The sequence below is a fragment of the Cyrtonyx montezumae genome, unplaced genomic scaffold (assembly GCF_038088225.1).
Source record: "Cyrtonyx montezumae isolate F1298 unplaced genomic scaffold, pur_monq_1.0 scaffold_5, whole genome shotgun sequence".
In the NCBI taxonomy this organism is placed as follows: Eukaryota; Metazoa; Chordata; class Aves; order Galliformes; family Odontophoridae; genus Cyrtonyx; species Cyrtonyx montezumae.
The window spans coordinates 2,755,009-2,778,959 of record NW_027072056.1 but is presented as its reverse complement, the minus strand read 5'-3'; the positions used below and the strand labels follow the sequence as shown (position 1 = coordinate 2,778,959).

Sequence of the window (23,951 nt, the reverse complement as noted above, 5' to 3'; positions counted from 1 at the left end):
AAAATGCAGTGAGTACTTAAGAGTGACTGAGAGCAAATTAAAGCATTTCCAGTGTGATTTGTTCAATGACAAAGCATTTATTTTCCTGCTTCAGGTTTCAACAAGAGTAAATGGGAGCACTCAAACTCCATGAGGGAATGCATGCTAACGGTGAGCTAGGTCAGATCAGAATTTGACATACAACTTTATTACTGGAAAAAGGCAGCAATGTTTATAAAAGCTACCCAGCTACACATGGCTACTGCCTTAGCCCTACACTACAAACCTGCTTACCCACCAGTGTCCCCTGCAGCAGCCCCAGTTCTCAATGGTGCACACGCTGCCGGAAAAGCACACATGTTTTAGCAGGAAGAGGCACATCCTGGTAAGAAGTAAATGAAAAATCCTGACTGCAATCAATGGAACAGTGAAAAGCAGCTAGGAAGAGAAGCTGGTGGTAAATCTGAAAGGTGCTGTCCTGCTTATCTAATTCAACTCATCACCACACAAAAGACAAATAATTACCTTACTGCAAAGAGCAAGGTCGATGGCTCAAAAGCAGTTATGAAATACTTTCTGGAAAAATGTATTTCCAGGTGACAAAATGCAACTCATTTCCCAAAATTACCTGCTACAGGATCTGAACTTCTGAAGAAATTGTAGAGCTAGGGAACTTCTGGCCAGCTTTCCTTGTTTCCCTGTGGCTGCTCAGCTACTGCTGGGGCTGATCCAAAGGTAAGCAGGTTGATCAGAGTGGGGGGATATTCTGGACCTTGTCCTCCAGCTCAGCTGAGCAGTTCTGGCACCAGAAAGGACCCCTGGAGTCGGACCCTACCAACACTGTGCTTCTCTTAACCTCCTGCAGGGAGCTGCCACTCTCTGGGCAGCAGCAAGCTGACAGCTATAGCAAGAGAGCAGGGTGCCAAGCTGCTTTCACCAGCTGACCACAAGGAAGCTGCTTCACTAGGCAGAAAAGCCTAACTTTCATCTCAACCATGATCCCAGAAGTTCAAAAGCAGAAAAAATCTCAAAAGATACATAAGAGGCAATAATTTAAGTTTTTAATCCCTCATCAACGGAAGTACACCAGTAAAGAAAAGTACCAAGGATTATCTTCTCCAGTTTTAGGAAGGACATGAGAATACCACCAACGATACCATACATGAAACTAGCCCAGTTCCATGTTTCATAGCTATTTAACTGAATCCAATGCAGAGATGTTACCAAGATTTTCAAAGCAGATTCTCCTTTTGCACTTCCTCTCAGAGGTTGCAGGATTTCTCCGCACACAACTTCATGGATGATATAAAAGCGAGCCCTTGGCCAGTGCTCAGAGCTTTTATAAACTTTCAAAGAATCAGACTGTTACTGAGGTCATTTTAACATTTGGCTCATTCAAAAATTTTTCTGCTTAATATTCTGAATTTGAGTACTCTGCTGCTGCAGATATTTCCAATACCAGAACAGCTTTGTAATATTACAGATGTGACAGGTCCTCCCATTTAATGTGGTTGAGCTCACCTCCCTGCTTCATTATACAGCTCGCGTTCAATACTATCCAAATTGCTCGTGGGCCTTTTCATCATTCATTAATTACGTAGTTCAATACTGCTCTAATCAATTCCAAGTCTCTGGCTGGGAGAAACGCCAAGAGGAACCTCACCTATTTATCTCCAGGGGCTTGCTCACCATTTAGGTGGGGCTAGTCTTGTTCTTTCCTCCCTTTGGTTTGTTTCACTAACACATGTAACTAGTTCAACAACTAGATCAATACTTCCAAAGGCTTGTGTCTGTGTGCTAGAACTGCAGCTTTTAATGAAAATTCTGTTTTAACACCAAACATCCCAACAGCACCAGCAAACCCCAGCAATGCTGAGCACTCAGCCCTCCCCTGCAGCCAGAATTCAGGGACTTCTTCAACACTTCAGTCCCCATGTTTTATTCAGAAATTAACTGCAGTCAGTATAGCCATCTTCCCGTTCTGGATACGCTGGACAGACCAAGAGAAAGCCAAGTGAGGCAGCTACTAGTTACATCAGCATTTCCCACGCTGAAGCTAAGAACATCTCACCAGCATCCAGGGATCAAAACTAAGGAACTCGTGTTCTGAGCTTAACAAGTGTCAGTACCAATGGGTACAAAAGCCTTTACCCATCAGTTTTTGGTTATTCCACGAAGGAGAGAGAGAGCAGTGATTCATTACACCAGCGAGCACGGTGGAAGCGTTGCTGTAGCAGGAGCACACGTGTTCTTTGAAGCCAGAAGAGACTCGAACATGAAAACACAATTTTGGCAGACACAGCTGACAAAGGCTGTCACTGTAAGTAGGCACTGACCTCCTTCACATGACAACAGAAACACGTGGGAGAAGTGGATTATCAGATTAAATGCCAAAGGAAGAAAAAGCCCTGAATGTAATTTGTCAGAAAAAGGAGAACCTGAACACGCTGTACAGTACAGCTTTCTACTGGAGGGTTTGAAACACTTATTTCTATTTGTACGTGAGCATTTAAAAGGATGTTTAATATTGACTGTTCTCTAAAACAATATTTCATTTTTAATCTACCTGCCAATGCCCAGACTTGCTAAAATTAGCCTGCCTTACAAGGAGATGGAGGAGATGATGATTACTATGGAAAATTTTAGCTTGCAAGTATAAAACAGCCTCCTGAAATCAACAAACTGTTGTCATGACAAGCCCAAGGTAATACCAAAAGGAACACCTGAAGTCTGACTGCTTTTCTGAGCAGAGTATTGGTGCCTTTGTCAAACAGCTCACAGGGGAGAATGGATCCTTAAGAGTCACAAAGACAACACCCGTTGGCCCAGGAGGGATTTGGGGCAGAGCAGTTGGTTGGCAAGCTGGTGAGATTCTTGCTCCCCACACCAGAACATCCACTTCTCTGCTGTCAAGGCAAGAAGTTCTGATTCAAGCTGCCATGCCCCATGCTCAGTTTTCACTCCACTCTGCCTTTCTTCTTCTTAAACGTCTTTCTTCCCACTGAGGAGCTACAAGTTAGGGACACACAAGCACAAGCTTGCTTTCTTTGTTGTTTGTTTTTTTTTCCTAAAGGTGGGGACTTGACAACTATTAGGACTGACTTACCAATCAATGGACTCACCAAGCCTATTGATTGATTACTCAGACACAGACACTGGGAAAGCCCTTTGGAGGGGCAGGAAACAGTTCTGGAGCTTGAACAGGGAGCAGATTCTCCCAAATCTTCTTCAGTCGAAACAGAACAGAGCAGAAGATGCACTGGCAGTGGAATTGTGCACTATGTTCATGAAAGCAGAGCAAAAGATGAATGGCTTCTGAAGCAAACGCATGAAGCTCAGGTACAGCGTAACATACAACTCTGTCAAGGAGTCAGAGGGCATCTGAATTTTCCTTTTCGCCTTGGGTAACTGAGGGCTCTGAGAAGGGAAAGTAAAATAGAGGTTGATTAATCTTCTTGATCGTTCTTCTGACTATCTATTAAATGTGTTGGAAAGGTAAGTGATGTAATATGAGCTGTACTTCAGAAGAATAAATACCACTGGCCTCCGAGTTGCATCAAATAAAGAAATTCATATTCTCAGGAGAACAGAACAAAATGGAGAAGCCTTTTGCTCCTGTACCACATGCTGCTGCACCCAGGAAAATGCTCAGTTACAGAACAAAGCCCCATTACGCTGAAGCCACAGTAGAGAAGCATAAAGCCAGCTGCTTTCCCACCTCCAGACAAACCTCACTATCACAATTGTTACACATCTGACCACAAACTGCTCTTTAACTCACAGAGGTACCTGTCTTCCAACATGCCTTTACTAACAACCACCACTGAACGCACAGAGCAAAACGCTGCTGGGAGCTGCAGCGTAACAAAGAGCACAGATGGAGGAAAGGAAGCTGCTTCAATCACTGTCACCTCGGATTTTTCACTACTGAAAGGCTCGTTCATCTGCTGTCAATCCGACTGCTAAGGAAATCCAAATTCATCCAGAACCAGAACAGCTGCAGAGGCTGGTGATGATTCTGCATAGGCAGACAGTGTCACGACAGCCAAGGGAACCCTACAACATCCACTCCTGTTACATGAGAGCTGCACGGAGGTGCTTCCCCACCAGAGGCCAGGCCTGCAGCAGCCCCTCGTGCTCCAGGCAGAGGGACGGGGCTAATCCGTCACAGGCCGACACGCAGGGTGACAGGAGGGCAGCAAAGGTGACAGCACTGATTGCCACCCAGTAAGATAAAGAGGTGGGAAAACACCAACCCAGAACAAACATACACTAAAAGACCATCAGGCACGGTCATCAGTATAAATCTACAACATGAACAAAAGCCAGGAGAGCCTAAAAGCCACAAAACAGTATCACTATAAATCTAATTTTTCATCTCCATCAGTAGCCCAAAGAAAACCTATCTTGTAGACACATTAAGAGATGATTTCAAAATAAAGATGAATGAAATCTAACTACCAGCTCATCCTACAAGTAACATTGCACAGTACCAATTCTAAACTGCATCTGAACTAATTCGTTTAAGATTACACCTGGATAGGAAACAAATAGTGTTATTTGAAGAAGCTGGGACCCGAATAGTTATTAAATAAACATTGTTAATTAAGACATAACTGAAAGATTTGCTTTGAGGCTCAGAACATACCCATTGGTATGAAGGCAGGCCTCCAGCATGAAAGAGACAAGAGCTACACACAGTCAGTGCTGGAAGACAGCTGCTTCCCAGGCACATTTTAGAGGAAGACTTTAAAATTGGAGACTATATTCCCATTAAATGTTCCCATTAAAATCCCTTTTACACTTTCTTTGCACAATTTTTTTTCACTTTCCCTTTTATTTTTTTCCTCCTGTTAAACGTGCTATTATACTTTTGCCACAATAAAGTAAATCCTCTTTCTGTATTGTCAGAGGTAGTCATAAGCATTTGTACCAATTTATAGTAACAAAAAAAAAAACCCAGCATTTGAAATCAAAGGATGCAGAGAAGCCAATGTTCCACGTATGCCTTCAGTAGCTCAACTCTGAGCAAACAGGGCGGCCTCTCTTCACTCCTCATGAATATTGAAGGCTGTGGCTAATCAAACAACACACAACTGCATCAGGCAACAGCATTCAAACGGAAGGTCCTCATTCTCCCAGACAAGAGCAAGGAAGAAAGCCACAGCTCCTATGCAATCAACCACTGCCAGACAAGAAGCCAGATGAACACTGTATTGTGCCTCGCACTAACCACGCAGGGCAGCTGCTTCTGCACAGGGACAGATATCCACTTGTCTCAGTGACAAGTTTCAAGCTGGATCCCATCCCATCTCCCTCATTCCCCATGTGGGAGCAGGATGAATACACCTTTCTGAGTGGCAAAGCCAACAGTGACCCAGCCATGCTGCTGAGCCAGGTGAAGGCAGAACCTCCAGCACTGCTCACCCACAAAGCCTTGCCTGAGCTATGCACAAGAGGAGCACCACTGAACCATGCAGCCTCGTGCACAGCTCCCTGAAACACATCAGCAGAGCAATCCAGCAGCACCAGCATCACAGCACGGTGCCACGAAGGCTCCAGGAGTCAGGACAGGAACTGATGGGAAAACGTCTACACGGCAGTGAATGGGGTCAGGAAGCACAAGAACAAGATCTGTGAGGGAACATTGGAAACTGGAATATAAAGACATGAGATTTGTGTTAGAGATCAGGGGGCAGAATGGAAACAGCTGGGAGAGACCGAGTCAGAGGTTACTGTGAAATCTGTCGGTTACACATCAGGAAAAAACAATCAATAAAGCACTGAGAACATAAAGCACTGGAATAATCTGCTCAAGAAATGCAGTGGAATTCCCAGCAATTAAGAGATTAGACAGGCACCTGTCAAGAACATGGCCAGTGACCTTCCCCCAGGACACAGCAAGAGGCTAACTCAAGGTCTCCCCTTTCTTGTTGATGCTCAGTATTGTCCCAGAACAAAGAGTGCCCAGGAAGAGCCATGAAGTAGAAGTAAATAAAGAACCACTCCACACAGCCTGTCCTTACAATAAGGGCACAGCACTAGATAGACCTCAGGATGCTACACCTTCCATATCTCCTGGTAGCTGTAAGCACAACGTGGATTTGGCAATGCCAGCAACATGGACAACCAGCGAGAATATTAACAAGCAGAACAACTAGAAAGGAACAGTTGTTAATAGTCTCCCCAGTCATAGTCCTCTCATTAGATAAAGCTTCAAAGATACAGAGGAAAAAAAAGCTTAAAATCTGCATGGAATATCTTTCTCATTGGAGCACGCTCCGGTCTGAGAATGGAGTTGTGTCTGATAAATGCTCTGCAGCTCTCTGAAAGCAAACTAAGGCTTCTGAAGGAAAACAACTGCAAGACAAAACAGGAGCCTAGGTCTCTGCTTGCAAGCAGGCTGCTAGAGGACTGCATGTTACATGAAACCGTTAACCACTTCAACACCCTGAGTAGGGATCTTCAAGAAAACATACTGCAAAGTTAAATCTGCCTTGGCAAAACAGGGAAATTCTGATGAAATGGGCAGTAAGGCAAGAGGTTGTAAAGAAAAGAACATGGGGGAGGCAGGGTGATCTCCATTTTTCTCGTCACGTGTAATCAGGATATTTAGACTCCAAGAATTAAACAGCATTAGAGCCACTGCGTGCCAGCAGTGAGGTGCTGCTGGCCACCAACAACCCGCATCGCCCGGCTGCTCCCCGGCCACGCTGACATTCAGCACAGCAAAGCAGACAAGTGCTATGCACGGCCACTTCTGCTCGCCTTTAAGTGCACCCTGAAGCACTAACAGCTCTGATCCTGACACCAGCCAAGGCTGCAAGCCCTGCGTGCTGCTCTTGCACGTCCCATCCCACTGGAGCTCTACACAGCAGTGCCCTGCTGCGTGCTCACTGCACCGTGCTGCTGGTAGCCCAAGCTCCTCTGGAAGACTTCAGCCAAAACAAACACTCTCTCCCAAACAAAGTTAGGAAAAACTATTTGTGTTTGCAGCAACTTGCACGCTTTGGAAGCAACGTGAACAGAGCAGATACCTGACTGGTGAGAACTTAGTGGTGGCAGACAGAGAGCTCAGAGCCTTGCTTCCCAACCCTGGAGGTTATGTTTAAGACAGTGCGGTGCTCAGGGGATGCCTTGTGTTTACAGCAGAGCACACTGGTGTCTGTCATGGCCCCATCCTTCCTGACAAAACTGGAAGGATACAGTGTAGGTTACTCTCAGGAGGCAGACACAAGCTGTTCTTCCTGTAAAAGCTGCACAAAGATGAAATCTGCTAAGCAAAGATCTGCTCTGAAGAACCTATCTATGGCCTCTACCAAGCTAGCACTCACTATTTTGCAGGTGCTTATACTCTGGTCACTTCATTTACTCGCAGTAGCAACTTGCAGCTATAACGTGAAAGCCACACAGTGGAGCAGCTCCTGTCTCCAAAGCAGGAAAACTCAGCAGAATTTTCCCATAAAGTAAAAAAAAACAAAAAGTGGCAAAAAAAAAAAGGGCTTTATATCTCATATTCAAGAATTAATTTGAATATTTTCTATAGTAACACAATCAGCCTGCAGCTCTGAGCCTGATGCAGGGATGTGCAGTGCCAGTGTGAGCAGGGTGGGAGCGGCCTCATAACACCCATCTCCAGCAGGGCTCTCCTGAGCCACCTTTCACCACAAGTGGTAAAAAAAAACAACAACAACAAAAACTAACGACCAGCAGCTAATTCCCTACTGCAGAATCTACACTGAAGGGAGAACAAAAATAACAGAGCTGTGTCTGCCCTAAGCCTTAACGTTTTGGCCTTGGTTGCTACAGGAAAGCCTGGTGAAAGAAACAACATCCAGACCATTTCTGACCTTCCTCCGGTGTGCTCGTCCTCTTGGTCTTCTCAACCCTAGGCTCCATTCAGGGAGCTCTGCCAGTATCATCAGAGCAGGAGCTCACAGGAACAGAATGGCTCTGTGCCTTGTAACACTGAGCAAAGGCTGCGTGCTGTTCAGCAGTCTGTAGGTAAAGAGATCACAACTGGGGAACTACAGATCAGTTCCGTTGGCCCCACACAATGAATGCTTTTTGTGATGACTGTCACAGAGGGTCACTATCTTGTGTCAGGAGCTTGAATGCAAACAGGGCTTACAAAGGAGCAACACGTTGCCTTCAGGACAAAGGCAGATACAATGGTTAAGCTGCAGACGTGGGTGTTACCAAAGCATGACTTCAGGTCAAGGAAGCTGTTTGAGTGAGATGCAACAAAGGAGTTGTCTGCTGAAAACATTTATGACCAAGTGAGAGTTGAAAGGGTTATTCTCAGCTGCTGGTTTTACAATAAAATCAGCATCAGTGACATAACCAAGCAATGCCTCAGAATCTAGCACAGGAAACGCAGGTGGTGTATCCAAGCAGACTCCAAGCTCTGCACAAAGGCAATGCACATCTCCAGCGAGTGACAGCAATCCCACAGAAGGTCTGGTGATCCTCACAGATGAGGCCCTGGCAGAAGCTTCAAAGACAACACTCTGAAGGTTTTAACAGGAGCCTTCAAACTTCGACAGCTTCATAAAAATTCATTTACTGAGAGAAAACGTGTCCATGAAGTAGCAGCAGCTACAGACATTTGTGGTGGTGTAAATGGGATGTTTTTGCTTCCTTGGATTCTCACTCCTCACTGATCCCCTTGTCTCCTCCTTCTGAATGCTGTACCTGGTCACCGACAGATCAAATCCACAGACAGTAACGAGAAATCAGAAAAGCATGATGTACCAATGAATGCAGTTTGTTCCACCAGCTTTGATGGCTGCGGCAGTAACAGATGCTGCGACTCAAAGACAAGGCATTCCCAACTCCACAGTCACCCCAAAGTACAGATGTGCACACAGCAGCCACTCATCAGGGCTTTCATGCCATGACACCAGAGCTCTACCCTCCACTGCACCAACAGAAACACATGAAAATGCTCCTTTGCAGAGTGTAAGACACACAACTGTACGCTGGGTGCACACCCTTCTCTCTGTTTTTCTCTAATTCCCACTACCAATAATTTTCAGACCGTGGACCAACTTCTACTAAACTCAGCAAAACAGAAATCCCAGAATATATGCTCTCATTACTCCCTAAAGGATATTCTTCAATTCCCTTTCCCACGTATCCTTCCACTTAAGCAAGGCTGCAGGAAAACAAAGTTACACGATGTGACGCCAAAGAAGCCACGCAGTGGTGACTCGAAAGAAAACAGCCTTCAAAAGTTCTAAAATGGTGCTTGCTCTTATGGGCTGCTGCACACTGTGCCACCTAACAGCAACGGGGTCAGCAGCTAAGAACAGAAGAGCCAGCACAGACTGTGAAACCATGGCAAAGCTGGGGGGGCTCAGCAGTGAGGTACCCACAGGAACACACAAACACAGCCCCAAGCTGAACACGGCCACTGGGGTAAGCACACACATCCGTGTCCCACCTGAAGAAGGCGGAGTTTAAACACTCCAGAACCATTTCTCCCCACAAAAATACTATTGGGTTGACCTTGCATTACCTCTACAGCACCCAATTCAGGTCACTCACCCAGCAGGAAAACAGCCCTCGCTGCGAGCACTAACCCAACCAGCCCCACCAAGGGCCCAGCAGGGAGGAAGGGGAAGCAGAAGGAAGAAAACAAGCTATGGCATCCAGGATGGCCAACTCGTCTAACTTCCAAGTTCTGAGCAGCACTGCCCTACACCTCCCAGTGCTCCCCAGAGGTCTCCCTTCCCACTTCTAAACCCACCCCCCCACCTGCTTAGCTTGGAAGAGAGGCAAGATGGCGCCTTGGAGCGGTAGGATGGCCACAGGCACCAATGGAACGCGGCCACATGGCAACGAAGGCAGAACAAAGCCACACAGCCTGTGGGGGGAAGGGGCCTCTTGGAGCTGCATGCTCCAACCATCTTGTGCAATTCCACCCACACCAACAGTTCCCACTGGTGAGCACAGCTAGGAAGAGCGGTGCAAAGCCTGCATGCTTCTTACTCACGGTGGAATTCATTAGTCATTTGCAGATGAAGTTTTAGTTTCCACTCTTAAACACTAACACATGGGTATCTTCCTGCTGCTATGGGTTTCCAACCCTGTAAAGGAGAGAGAAACCCCCCCCAGGGGTGGGGGGTTACAAAAACCATAACACATGCTACGCTCTACTGTTAAAAAAAAAAACCCAACAACACAACATCATGCATCCAAGATGAGAAGTTATTACTTTTATTGTAGAAAATACGCAACGTTTAGGAACACCTCTGACACACAGATCTAGACCTGAGCACCTCCACAAAGAATGTTTTTCTCTTAAGAGACAAACCAGTGCTGTTTCCCCTCAGCTAACCTGCCAGCACCGCACCAGTGTGCCATGTGGTCACAGAACACAGGCTCGTTTATTCACTGAATCAATGGCACTTACTCTGGTGAACTCCCGCTCAGCAAGGCACACAGCTGCCTGTGTGCTGCCAACAGAGCACGGGTTTGGGGAGCCACCAAAACAACTCTCCTTCCAGCTGGGCCAGGGGAGGCTGAGCAGCACACCCTGTCTGCTGGTCCCTTGGGAGGGGACATTTTCTTCCAATACGAAAGCGCTTCTGAGATCGCACAATCAAAACGGACAAAGTTTATGCTGAAGCTGTGTTTCAATCTGGGATATGTGATATAATCTGGACTCAGCAAAGATGTCTTGGCAAAGAATGTCTATTTCAAGCACATTGTTACTATTAAAAAGCATTTTACAAGACTTGCTACAGAGATGCAAGCAAAACACCTGGCCAAATTGTCCCAACCAGAGGTCCTCGTGACATTAGCAAAGGACCTAAGTTACTGGCTGCTAACCCTCTGCAACTCCTCCTCAGCTCTCTCAGCTGCAAGGGGTGCTCACCTTATCATGAAGACAAGAAGGGATCTTCCTGAACCAACGCTTTACTCAGGAAGCATATTTTCACCCTGAAAAGTTGCAATGTAGGGTCACAATGTTCTCTAAAGCTCTTAGAGGAACAAAGGGAGGTTTTTGCATTCTGATCACCTACTCAATGTCAAAAGTAGCCAAGTGAAATCAGTTTGGAAATGAAAGATACCGTGTATCACTATAACCAGAATAGAATCAACAGAAGATTTGTGTGTTGTGAACCCACACCTCTTCAGACTTCCCCTTCCCCTCCATGAAATAAAACCAACCCCATGCCTTTCTGTTCTGGGCCAGCAGAGAGAACACAGTTGCACAGCAACCGTCTGCAACAGGAGAGGTGCAGAGCTCCATGTGAAGAGGTGACTGGAAGTAAAACACTCAAACTTCAAAATCAATCCACCAATCACTACCTACGTAACACCTTCTGGTTGTCACTGGGAAACCTGTAGCTGGTCTGCCAGACTTAGGGAAGCACACCTTAATCCAGGCTTCAAGCAGCACAGGCAGAGCTTCACCCAAACACGTGGGCACTCCAGGTGCAGTGCTGGGAAAGCCACATGGCAGAGGCCACCTGCCTGTCCTGACACTGCATCCAGATCCACTCTCTGCCACCCCTGCACAATGTAAGTGGAGAAGCCAAGTTCACTGCTGTCAGCATGCCTTGTGTTACCTACAGAATTTCCTGATCTTCAGAGAGGTGTATGAGTTTTTTTTTTGCATCCCTCCATTTACAAATGTTATGATGAAGGTATGTTCTTATCCCAGCAATGGGACCTCCCTTAGTAAGTCATCACAATTAAGCGTTTCTCTCCCACATCTTTATAGATGGCTCAACTGCCTACTAAAATTGTATTTAAAATGTCAGCAAACCTCATAGTGCAGCAAGCCTGTGCAACAAAGGGAACGAGCGGGAAAACAAATCTGAGGTATATATTCTCTCTCAGGAAAGGGGACTTTCCAATCAGAAATATTCACCCTAAACACCCTGAGCTACTCATTTTGACGAGGCATCAAATATTTAATGTTCATAAACCTCCCCAGCTCTCAGGAGGTGCGCTGTGGATTCAGCAGGTGTGATATAAAACGTCTGCAACATGAAGAACAGGCTACAGAGACAGCAGCTTAACTCCTGTGGAGTGTGGAGACCTCTGCCACAGTGGTCTGGATACCAGCTGCTCTGGGAGCCATCACCCAGAGTGCTGCACATGAAAGCTTGGCCACATCAATGGGATATGGGGAAGCAGTGGAGACCAGGAGCTGCCATGTGCTGGGGAGATGCTCTGCACCCCACCACTACCTCCTGCTGCAGTAAACCCATCAGCGAGTCCATTGCTTGAGCAATCCTGCCAATTGTACCCTGCCTGCTGCAGCACAGCCCTGGATCCAGCTCCCCACTCCTGTTCCCCACCGTTGCCATGCCGCAGGGCGGCTGTGCTGCAGAGGCTGGCACAACCAGCAGCACTTCCTTGCAGTGCCCACCAACAACTCAACACAGAACTGCCAGGAAGAGAAAACAAAGTGGCCTCTGGTTCCACAGGAACTTCTTGACACGGCCTTGGGATACAGCGGTTTCTTCCAACCGCTTGATGGATCACACCACAGAAATGCACTGGATAACTTTGTTGCCTGCAGATGGACAGCAACTCGCTACACGAGGCGAAAGCCGCTTGGGGTGCAGGGAGACGGGAGAGGCCCTCCAGCATCGCACCTTCACCGCAGGTGCGGTAACACGGGAAAGTCGGGCGAGCGCCCGCCGTCCCTGCCACGACAGCCGCCGTCGTGCCGAGATCGGAGGGAGCTTTTGTCCGCCGGCGGATCGTGAACGGGATGAACCGTCCGGCACCGGAAGCACCGAACATCGGTACTTACAAAGCAGCCCCACGCAGCAACGTGACATTCACACAGCCGCCGGGGACGGCGTTTGTGGACGCCGCCGCGAGAACCACGGGGCTCATCCCGCCGCGCCGCGACCGCCGAGCAACTCCGGGAGCTCCGGGCCGCGCCCCCCTCTCCCCCCCCCCCGCGCCCCGCCCCGGCCCTGGCCGCCCTCCAGCCGCCCCGCCGCCCTCCCGCGGGCCGGGCCCAGGCTGCTCGCCGCCGGCCCCCGCGCTTTTCCCTCCCCGCCGCCGCGGTTCCCGCTCCGCCGCCCGGGGCGCCGCGCGGCGGAAGCGCCACCCCCGCTCCGCCCGAGCGTCCCCCGCCGCCCCCCGCGGGCCCGGGCCGCGGGAACGCCGCCACCGCCGCCGCCGCCCTCGGAGGGGCCGGGCCCGTCGGCGGGAGAGGGCCGCCGCGCTCGGCCCCGCGCCCCCGGCGGCCCCGGCGGGGACAATGAGATGGCGGCGAAGAGCGCCGCGCCCGGGGGACCCGCCGCTCCGGCAGGAGCCGCCCCGCCCCGCGCCGCCTCCTCTTCCCTCCCCTCCCCTTCTCCTCTCTCCTCGCACGGGCAGCGCCCGCTCCCGGCCCGGCCGCCGCGGAGACCGAGCGAGCGAGCGAGCGGCCCCGGCCCGCTGCCCCCGCCCCTCGCGCCTCCATCTTGGATCGGCGCCTTCAGCGCCCTCCCTCCCCCGCGCCCGCTCACCTCGGGCCGCGCCGCGCCGCGCCGGGCGGCGCCCCGGGAGCCTGCGGAGCGGCTGGCGCGCGGGGTCCGGGCGGGTGCGGGCCGGGGCCGGGGCGGCGGCGCCGGCGGGGGCCGCGCTCACCGGAGCCGCAATCCTAAACCGCCATCTGGCGGCATTTCCGACCGCCAATGGCGCAGCCGCCGCCGCGCGCCGGACCCCCGGCGCCCCCTGGTGGCCGCGCGCCGCCACTGCCCCGCGCCGCCGCCGCCGCCGGGAGGGGAGGGGAGGGGCGCGGAGGGGTGGGGCGGCCCCGCCCGGCACGCGAGAGCCGCGAGCCGCGAGCGTCTTTCGCGCGAAAACACCGCGCATGCGCAGCGCCGGCGTGGCGCCGCGGCGGCCGAGGGGCGGGGCGTCGTCCGGGAGACGGGCGTCGCGGCGGAAGGGCGGGATCGAGCCCGGAGCCGCGATGCCGCCCGCGGGGGACGGGCGCTGCCGGCCGGGGAGGGACGCGAGGCCGCCGCCGAGAGCGGTGTGTGAGCGCGGCACGGCGGTAAGCGGCAAGGAGCCGAGCGGGGAGCGGCAGGCCGGCAGCAGCCTATTTCGGAGGAGGCGTGCGGAGGGGGTCCTGTGTTCCCGTAATAAACAGGTGCTCGCGGTGCGCGCCCCGCACAGCCGGCAGCGTTCGGGATGCGCGCCGAGCTCGCTTCCCGCTGCCACGGCTTACACACTCGACGCGTACACGGACGTCCCGTGTGAGCGGCTGCAGGACGTGTGCCGTGCCCTCCGTCCCGGCTTGGGGGATCTTGGTTTAAGCGCTCGGGCTCTCCGTTCCCGTTGCTGCCCGTTCCCCGCGCTGCTGGGAGCGCCGGGCCGTGCAGGACTGCCATCTTGAGCCGGGTGCCCGTGGCCTTTTGTTTCCCATCAGAGTGCGCTCCACAGCTCCACTGCCGCCTTTGCAAACGCGTTTTGTCTCTTTTCTATTCCCCTCTTTGTGTCTGTTGGAAGAAAATGTAATCCAAGCTCAGGATGTCGGAAAGATGCTGCGGGATGCTGTTAGAGAAATTCATTTTTTTTAGGGGTTGCTGTTATTGTTGTTTCCATGAGCCTGTGGCTGCAGCATGCACTCGGCTGTTTCTGGATGAGGGGACTGGATCTGCTATTGCTCAAATAACACCTCTTGTGCGCTGTTTGCATCGCTGTCCTTGTGCTTTCTGCACACGTCGTGGAGATGAAGAAGGTTTTCGTTTCAGGACGTGGGGAGGACGGGGTAGAATAGTGAGTTTAAAACCAGAGAAAACGTTGGGTAGGAAAAGCTGAGGCTGAGAGAGGCACCGCCTTCCCGGGCTCATCCTGTTCATTTTGTGTTTGCACGTTACTAACCTGTTCTGTTTGCATTTACTGCTTCTGTTTAGATACCTGGACAAGGATGTAGATGACAGAGAAGTGTTTTTCCCCTTCTGGCTTGGAATCAAACCTCTCAAGAGCAGGTAGAGTCTGCGTGTCTGTTTTCTTGGTGGGGCAGCGGTGCCTTCTACAGGAAGGCCGGGAAGGTGACATTTCCCTGCTGCTGCCTCATTTGGAAGGGCTCTTTGCACAGATGGTGCAGGGAACTGTGCACGACAAACTGAATTAGACTTGGAGAGCAAATGTTTGCAGAATCAGCTACTGGAAATACGATGTGAAAAGAAGAAGGTATTTGAACGCTGTCAGTTATTGTTAAAAAATGGGTTGTTTACTCATATGCTAGCTGTGCTCAGGGATATTCTGCCTTGCCTGTGTTGTTCTCTGGAGGTTTATAAATGAGGCTGCCATCTCCTGCCAGACTTTTGTAATCTTTTAAAATTAGCAAGCGATTAACAAGTATCATTCATTACAGGGTATTTACTGTCCAAAAAGTACTTTAGAGAGAGAACTTCCTCAGAATTCAGATATACCAGGATGTTATACAACCTATACATAATGGGAATGTATGTCACTTTCAAAATCTGGTGAATAAAATGCAGTTAAAGCAGAACCAGGAACAATCCACAAGTACTTGGATGTGACCCATAAAAATAGCTTGTAAACACTGTCAGAATTTGCATATTAATTAATCTCTCAGTATTTGTGAAAAAGAAAATAACGATGCATCCCTGGTTTTTTTCCTTAAGAGCAGGACAATTCTCTGAGGAAATGGATTCAACTTCCCCAAAATATCCAGTCAAAAAGCGAGTGAAAATTCATCCCAACGCCGTAACGGTGAAATACACATCTCATTACCCCCAGCCAGGAGAGGAGGGATATGAGGACTGGAACGAAGACACAGGAGTATTTATGGAGGACAGCCCAAGGACAAGACTACTGAATGCTGGCAAGAAAAGAGAAAGGACCTTTTTTGGTACGATAGACACGCAGCTTCAGCCAGCACAGCCACCCAAACCCGGCGAGATGGGGCATCTCCAGAACTTCCCTGAAGGAAATTCTCTGCAGTCAAGGAAGATGTGGGTAGTCCTTTTTGGCTCTGCTGTGGCTCACGGATGCGTGGCTTTAATTACACGATTAATTTCTGATCGCTCCAAAGTGCCATCACTAGAACTGATTTTCATCCGTTCCGTCTTACAGGTGCTGTCCGTTACAGCTGTGTGTTACTACCACGAGCCACCCTTTGGCCCCAGAGGGTACAGGCTCCGGCTCTTCTTCTACGGGGTCTGCAACGTTATCTCCATTACCTGTGCTTACACATCTTTCTCTATAGTTCCCCCTAGTAACGGGACCATTATGTGGAGGGCTACCACGACAGTGTTCAGTGCCATTTTGGCTTTTTTGCTAGTAGATGAAGGAATGGCTTACGTAGACATAGTTACAGTGGTGGGCAGTGTGTTTGGTGTTTGTCTGGTCATGATCCCCAACATCGTCAAGGAAGGAAACTCTCTGCTGAGCACCTGGAAGGAAGCTTTTGGCTATACCATGACCGTAATGGCAGGTTTGACCACTGCTCTCTCCATGATAGTCTACAGGTCAATTAAAGATAACATCAGCATGTGGACAGCGCTGTTCACCTTCAGTTGGACGGGAACGGTGTGGGGAGCATCCACCATGTTCTTACTTCAAGAGCCAATCGTCCCATTGGATGGAGAAACCTGGAGCTATCTCCTCGCCATCTGCCTGTGCTCCACAGCAGCCTTCCTGGGGGTCTACTACGCCTTGAGCAAGTTCCACCCTGCTCTGGTCAGCACTGTGCAGCACCTAGAGATAGTCATCGCCATGGTCCTGCAGCTCATCGTGCTGCGCATCTTGCCAGGTACTTATGATCTTGTTGGGGGAGCGGTTATTTTGGTTAGCGTTTTTTTCCTAGCGTGTTATAAACTGTCCTGGAAGAATTTAGGAAGACAAGATTATCAGGAGATTGTGGATTCTTCCATTAAGTGACCTGCAGGTTTCTTGTCCAGTTCTGGACAGTGTTATGGTGTATCTGTTACGTGTGTGACCACATGGAAGTAACACATTCCAACTCTGTTGTGTTCTTAGTGTACTGGTCAGGTCCTCTTTCTACTGTGTAACTTCACAGCTGATGTAGCAACACTGGTATTTCCAGATTTCCATGACAGGTGAATTTGTTGTAGTGCATACAACCAGTGATGTTTGTCACATGAGAAAGGGGTATTCACCTCCAGCACAGGGGGTAGTGGAGCCCAGGACAAGCTGTAGGCCTGTTCTGCCTCGCTTTCCTGGATGAAGTAATGTAGAGTCAGAGGGATTCATGAGCAATTGTCATTACTGTGTGCCGTGCTAGTAGGAAAATGAGCAGTAGCAGCATTAAAATGGTCAACCAGGGCGTTCGTGTCCTCTGTAACACTTCTTATGCTTTGGATGTAATATTCCAAATGAAGTAATGCTGATGTTTCTGTGATCATCACTCGTATTTCTAGTGTGCATATAAACAAAAGAATGTATCAGTAAAGCTTTTTGTGCTCTGTGGTTAAGCTTCTATCTGAATTGACACAGGAAGCCCAGACCTCTAGAACTACCTTCCCCTGCGCCCTTGAGTGGATCTGCAGTCGTGCTATAACTGTGAAAGAGAGCCCCAGGAAGATCCAGGCTAATAGCAGATCTACCTCTGGAGCAGGGCAGTATTCCTTCTCTAGCACCACTCTCTCCAAAAGAGGTTTCAAGCGTTAAGCAAGAGAGAGAGGGGAAAGATAAAGGCTGCATTTGAGACTGAGGTACGAGCGATTGTGTTTACAAGGAACAGCCTGGTAGGCATCTAGTGACTGTAAAACCATTCCCAGAGCAGTCAGTGCTAAGCACATTTTCCACCCCAAAGAAATACAGCAAGCTTAGTGTCCTTTCAACAGTTTTCTAAGTCAGCGTGTTTGGGTCCTAACAATTCAGTTAGAAATTAAATGGACAAAAAGCACTGGGGTGTAATGGGTACATGGCATTCCTGGCCATGCTAACAGCAAGGAAAGAGAAAGACCAGCACATTAAGAATCTGCCCACAGCTGTGCTTTCAGCAATTAATGCAGCCCAGTAATTGCATTAATCCCTACTGCACACCTTTCCTACTCTGTTGTGACCATCACTTAGAAATGCGAGGTCAGCCATCAGAGGCGTTTGCTCTCATCCTTTTGGGAGCCCCCTGGAACTGCTGGGAGCCAGCTGAAAAGACACAGCAGGAGGAGCCTGAGCACACAAGGGCTTTGTTTTGTGCCCTGTGCCCACCAGGCAAGGAAGAAGCCCCTGCTGCTTAGCAGAATGGCTTAGTTAGTATACACGATCTGGTGAACCACAGCAGCAGTTGGGACGTGGGTCTCTGAACAGGGAGAAAATAATTCTTCCTTGTTGGTAAACACAATCTAACAAAGAACACCACAAGTCCATTGATTCAGACTCTCTGAAAACAGAGTAACAAAGAAGACATGTCACAGTATTTTTTCAGATGGAAAACCTGAGCCACTGCAGCCTGGCCCTAGGAACATCAGGCTCCTGAGACCACCAGGGTAGCAGGGAGGAATGGGTGCCAAGCCCACCCAGTAGCAGGAGGTGTCAGCAGTCACTGATGCTGTTCCAGGTATCGAAGATATCTGGGAAGCAACTGAAGGCAGGTGGCAGGTATGCTTTAGCACACATTCAGCACCCCCTGCCCAGCATAGTGGCATGAGTAACAACCCCCTCTGCACCCCCAGGTGGGTCTCCCTGACAAGGGTGCAGCACTGAGTCATGGATTGGCATCTGTGTGGCAAGTCCAGTTGTTGTCTGGAGCTGAAACAGGGACCTGAGAAGTGGTTTGGCTAAGGGCAGGCTGTGCCTGACATGTGAAATAGGAAAGAGCTCAAAAGTTGAGAGCTAATCCACCACTTGGGTGCAGCTGACGCCAGTGGAATAAGCCCAGAAGGAAAGTAGATGAGACGTGGAAGGCTTTGTTCTTACCATAGTTCCTCTTAACTCCCAGAACACTCCAGCCCATGAAAATACACCTGCATTTATCCCATTGTGTCACCATTACTGCCCTGAACTTCCCTGCTCAAGGGCAACACCAGCAGCAGGGAATGACCAGGGCCCCCTGCTGCCCCCTCCCTGCCCAACCCCTGGCATTGCCATCCCTCTTGTGACCTCAACCAGTCCAGCTTCCCCCAAAACACCATGGAAAATATGTTTTACATGGAAAAATGCCACAGCACTGGCAATCACTTTTATTCCTATGAATATCCAGAGATCAGATTCCCCAGCATCAGTCAGCCCAGCTGCAGCACTCCCACTGCAGGTGCTCTTGTCTTCCTAGTGTCAGTGATCAGAGCAACTGCCTTGGCCTCGCAGGGGTGACACATCTCGGGCACTGGCACACGTCAGGGCACCTGCAACAGCCATTTCTTTTCAGAGCACGTGGAGACAGCATCAGGAGCTCTGCCACTGTAGGAACGATGGGGAGCAAGTAATGCAATGCAGAGCTGGGAAAGCTATACCCAACGCTTTCCCAGCTGAAAAAAAAATCTCTTGTGGCTTAGGGCTCTGGCAGGGGCAGTGCAGTGCCCAGCCCAGCCTCTCACTGCGCTGCTATAAACTCATCTCTCCCTAGGACAGATGGTCTTTCTTCCTCTCGGTGATAAGACAGCAGGCAAGCTTCCTTTGTGGAAAACAACCAGTGCAAAAGCCTTCAGCTCCTATGGCTTTCACGCCTGTTATGCTCTGGGGGGAGCCAAGCTTTGACTCTTTGAGACACACGCAGAAACGTGCTGGCAAGCAAGGAGTGCCTGACAGCCGAGCTCCTGAAATGTCTGCACCATACAATAGGGCTGACAGCATCCTCAGCAAGAGCTAGAGGAGCTGCCCCAGCCCCAAAGTAGCAAGGCCACCTCCTCAGCACAGCCCCCAGCTCCTGCTGCCACCAGCACACACCTGCAAGCTTTTCTGCTAAGGCATTAGCAGTTTTGTCTCCGTGCTGTGCAGACAGACCAGCCATGCTGCAGTTGCTGTGAGTGCAAGGCAGCAGGCAGCTAAGCAGAGCTGGCAGCACGCTGCTGCTGATGCAGACTATCTCACTTCCTCCTCCAGCCACGACTTGTTGAATCGACGGAGGCTGGGTCGGCTTGGCTGGGTTGTCAGGCAGAAGATTACTCCTGCCAAACCCTGAATCCAAGTTGACTCAGTCTGCAGCCACTAAGTTAGAAGACTGGACGTAGGACCAGAAGGGCAAATCGTGTTAGCAGTGGCTTGCAATCAGTTTGGTCACCATCCTGCCCCTGCACAACCAACTCTGTTGCCATAACCAGTGCCCAGGAGCGAAGCAGAGCACAATCCTACCCTGAGGACCTGGCTGACAGTGATTCCTGGGGCCTACGAGGCTTGGTCCTTGCCAAGCTGTGCCACAGCCTGCACGAGGTCCTGCACAACCAGGTCCACGTCCGCACGCGTGGTGTCTCGGCCCACACTCAGCCGCAAGGCGTTCTGTGCTATGTCACAGGGGATCCCACAGCTGAGCAGAATCGAGGAGGGCCTGAAACAAACACAGGGATGAGCAGGTTTAATTAAAGACCAAGAAAACGTATCACCAGGCAGTATCGCCGAGCCTTAATGAGGAGCACATCTGTACAGATGCACTCCAGGAGAACTGCTTGTGTTCCAAACAAGTGCCAAGCACAGAGGAGCACTTCCAATCTCAGCTACATCGCCAGAGCCAGGAGGGACAAAGTCCTTCCCAGCAGCAGTCATGCATTCCAGCTGTGTTTCCTGACCTCTTTTGCTGCTCTTCAGCCTCTCCAGAAAGAACACTCCCTTTGCTCAAGGCAGCGATGCCTACAGCCACCCACTGTCCCTTTCCCTGCCTTCTCTCCTTCCCTCCCACCCTCTCTCCCCTGAAAAGGTGCCCTGCTTGGGCCAGCTGCTCACCGATCTCCTTTCTCAGAGTGGCAGGCAGCCCCAACACTGGCAAGAAGGGTTTTGCAGTGAGACAGTACTCGGCGCCCTGCAACACACACAAGTCTCAGTGCTGCCACCCTCAGAGGCCCATTGCCCAGCCAATCTCTATGCCCAGGCCACGGCTGAGCTCCCACATGTCTCAGGCATGCAGCACGTTGTGGTACAGTGGGCAAGCTGGACAAAGGAGACATGAACAGAGCTACCATGAAGGCCTGAGCCCAAGATGGAGACATTGCAGGTATTGCAGAGTCGGTTGGAGCCTGTAAACTGGCTGTTGAAGTGGATCCTCAGCTTTCCAAAGGATGCCTGGAGAATTTAGAGGGCTGTGAGAACAAGCAGTTCTGTCCTGGTGAGGAGGTGGATGGGCCAGAAGGAAATCATCACTCCAGCTCAGGACTCCACTCTGCAGGCTGAGATCCAGAAAGTGGAGAGACAACAGGAGGCAGATCTGCTCACCTCCAGCCTTGCCTCTAGGTAGTCCCGAACATCCCGCATGTGGGCCTCATAGGCCTCCCAGTTCCTGCTCACCAGCTCTGCAGCCTGAAAAGACCCAGACAGGTTCTGTCAGTGACCTTCAAACAACTCCCTCCACATGCAGCCCCCTAGCATGCAGCTGCAGCCCAGGAACCTCCGCAATTGCCAGAGCTCCTGCGTCTCCCAACAGTCAGTGCCCTGTGCAGCATTAGCTGTGACTGCCCCACTGCTAGGGCAAAGTCTGCAGCGTGTACTCTGAAGCAGCTCCTTAGGCTGGCACCACAAACTCCTATCTCCTTTTCTTGGAGTTGCACTCTCACACTCAATTTGTCACTTTTAGAGACTGAGGTGTGCAGCACGCTGTGTCCATGCTGGCTCTACCAGGCAGCAGCCATGACCTCTCACCTATGTCCAACTCACCTTGCCAAGGCCAGCGATCATCGGGGTGTTCTCAGTGCTGGAAGAGAAGAGTGAGACGTGACTTATTTACCCAGACCTTCTGCTCTACCCTCCAGCCTCATGGCACAGATGCTCCCCTCATGGGGCCCCTCACCACTGCCAGAAAACTCTCTGACACAGCTGGGAAGGGGCAGCTCACCCTGGGGGTCCACCCGTGCAAAGCCTGCACATGAAGTTCCCACACACCAACCCATTTCCCCACACCAGGACTGGAAGTGACAGTGCTGACACCTCAGCTCAGGCTGAGCAGCCCAGTGCAGTTTTGCCACCAAACAGCCACCTTACCCTGGCCGAAAATTCCTCTCTTGCCCTCCTCCAAAGAACATGGGGTGCAGTGGGGTGGTGGTCCCAGGGCCACGCACATACAGCGCACCAATCCTAGGGCCATAGAACTACAGGTAAAAAGAAAAAACAACTCACACTGACTCTGCGACACAGTGCCAGGTGCCCTGGTGACAGACAGCTGCCTAAACCAAATTGAGTGCCCTCTAGAGCTGTCCTCAGCCCTCAGCCACCTCCTGCTGTCCCTCCCAGATGGATCTTCCTCACTGGGAGGAGCTCCACCGCCCAGCTTTGCTCAGCTGCTGGGGGATTTGCTGAGATCTCAGCATCTGAGGGATGTGCAATCCCACAGCTGTGCCCCACGGTGCTCTCCCAGCTACGTTCTGCTAGTTGCCCTGGCCTGACCAAGCAGAGATGTCCACAAAAACAGTGTCCGGGCCTCACGAGCAGGGCTGTACCTTGTGTCCAACGACAGTGAGGTAATCCACCCCCAGCTCCTGCACATCCACACGCCCTTTGCCAATCATCTGCGCTGCGTCCGTGTGCACCAGGATCCTGGGCAGCCCCTCTGCCACTCTCCTCTGGTTGAGGCCACGGATGCGCTGGCTCAGCTCTGCAACAGGCTGACAGGAAGGGAGTCTGCATCTGAGGAACCACGTCCTCTCTCTTACCAAACACCTTTTTACAAGGATGTCTCCTGGCTGCGTCCCATCCCACGTGCTGTGGGACTCACCATGATGATCCCTGTCTCGTTATTGGCCAGCATGATGGTAACCAGGCAGGTGGTCGGCCGCACCGCAGCGAGAACATCATCAACCTCAGCCCGCCCACTGCGTGGGGACACGGGCACAAAGGTGGTTTCTGCAAGACAAGAAACAAGTCCCCAGGTTTGCTGGGAAGCCCCACGGTGCTGCCCTAACACTACTGAACAACAGTAGGGCTGCCCACTCATGCAGAGTCCTGCAGCTCCTGCCGTGTTTGGTGCCAGCCAGACACCATGCCCAGCGTGCAGGAATGTGGGCACTGTGTCAGGAGTTGGTGCCATTTGAGGGCAGCTGGGACCAAATACCCCCACCCCACCCCACCCCACCCCACCCCCGCTGCTTCCTCCCCATCCCCACCCACCCGCCAGGCGCTCCCTCGCCAGCTGCTCCAGCGGCAGGCGGATGGAGTCGTGCTCCACGTTGGAGGTCAGGACGTGCGGCACGGCCTGGCCCTGCCCGCGGCTGTCTCGGAAGTACCTGAGGGCGGTGTGGATGACCATGTTGTTAGCCTGGGGGGGGGGAAGACACAGGGAAGAGTGAAGACCCACGGGGCGCGCAGCACCCGTTCACCCCATCCTCCCCACACAGAAACCGCGGCCGTTCAGCGCCGGGCGCCCTCACCTCCGTGCCCCCCGACGTGAAGATGATGTCCTCGGGCCGTCCCCCCACCAGCCTGGCCAGGCTCTCCCGGGCACTCTCGATGAGCTCCTTGGCCTTCTTGCCTGCGGGACACAGCTCGGCAGCCCCACCTGCCACGGCCCCGCGCCCAGCCCGGCCACCGCCGCCCCGCCTTACCTGCGGGGTGGGAGCTGCTGGGGTTGCCCCAGGCGTGGCGAGCCGCCTCATCCACGGCCCGCGCGACCTCCGGGGCCAGCGGGGTAGTGGCATTGTGGTCCAGGTACACCGTGCCGGAGCCCGCCACCTCTCCCTGCTGCTCCATCTCGGCGCCCATCGCTGCCCCGCCTGCTAACCGAGTCCAACCCGCTCAGCCCACTCCCCACCCCTCCCCCGCCGCGACGTCTCCCACGGCCGGCAGCGGCCCCGCCCCCTCCTACGGACGGCCCCCATTGGCCGAGGGCTCCCGAAGCTGCGGGGCTCCCATTGGTCCCCGGCAGGCGGCGCGCGCCTCGC

At 51.6% G+C, this 23,951-nt stretch overlaps 3 protein-coding genes across 6 annotated transcripts in view; 1 reads left to right on the top strand and 2 right to left on the bottom strand.

Moving 5' to 3' along the window:
* The window catches only part of STAG1 (STAG1 cohesin complex component), a 152,375-nt gene extending 138,756 nt beyond the window's left edge, over positions 1-13,619 (bottom strand). For both annotated transcript variants that reach the window (XM_065748186.1, XM_065748187.1), the window contains exon 1: positions 13,467-13,619. The gene's annotated coding sequence lies outside the window, so the exon portion shown is untranslated. The remainder of the gene's footprint in view (positions 1-13,466) is intronic.
* Positions 13,620-14,899: 1,280 nt separating this feature from the next.
* Positions 14,900-17,393, top strand: SLC35G2 (solute carrier family 35 member G2). The gene is made up of 2 exons (XM_065748128.1): positions 14,900-14,933; positions 15,597-17,393. The coding sequence occupies exon 2, from the start codon at positions 15,619-15,621 to the stop codon at positions 16,852-16,854; it is 1,236 nt and encodes a 411-aa protein (XP_065604200.1). The 5' UTR covers positions 14,900-14,933; positions 15,597-15,618; the 3' UTR covers positions 16,855-17,393.
* A 1,814-nt stretch (positions 17,394-19,207) lies between these two features.
* Positions 19,208-23,774, bottom strand: SCLY (selenocysteine lyase). Of its 3 annotated transcripts, none has more exons than XM_065748082.1 (12): positions 23,616-23,774; positions 23,442-23,542; positions 23,182-23,329; positions 22,790-22,917; positions 22,515-22,679; positions 22,060-22,166; positions 21,736-21,772; positions 21,298-21,381; positions 21,045-21,147; positions 20,812-20,887; positions 20,227-20,419; positions 19,208-19,335 (listed from the first exon to the last, which is right to left on the bottom strand). In XM_065748082.1, the coding sequence occupies exons 1-11, from the start codon at positions 23,770-23,772 to the stop codon at positions 20,260-20,262; spliced, it is 1,266 nt and encodes a 421-aa protein (XP_065604154.1). In that variant the 5' UTR covers positions 23,773-23,774; the 3' UTR covers positions 19,208-19,335; positions 20,227-20,259. The 3 variants fall into 3 exon arrangements, with proteins under 3 accessions (XP_065604154.1, XP_065604153.1, XP_065604155.1); XM_065748081.1 differs by having other exon boundaries at positions 19,253-19,280; XM_065748083.1 differs by lacking the exon at positions 23,442-23,542 and having other exon boundaries at positions 19,253-19,280.
* Positions 23,775-23,951: the final 177 nt, after the last annotated feature.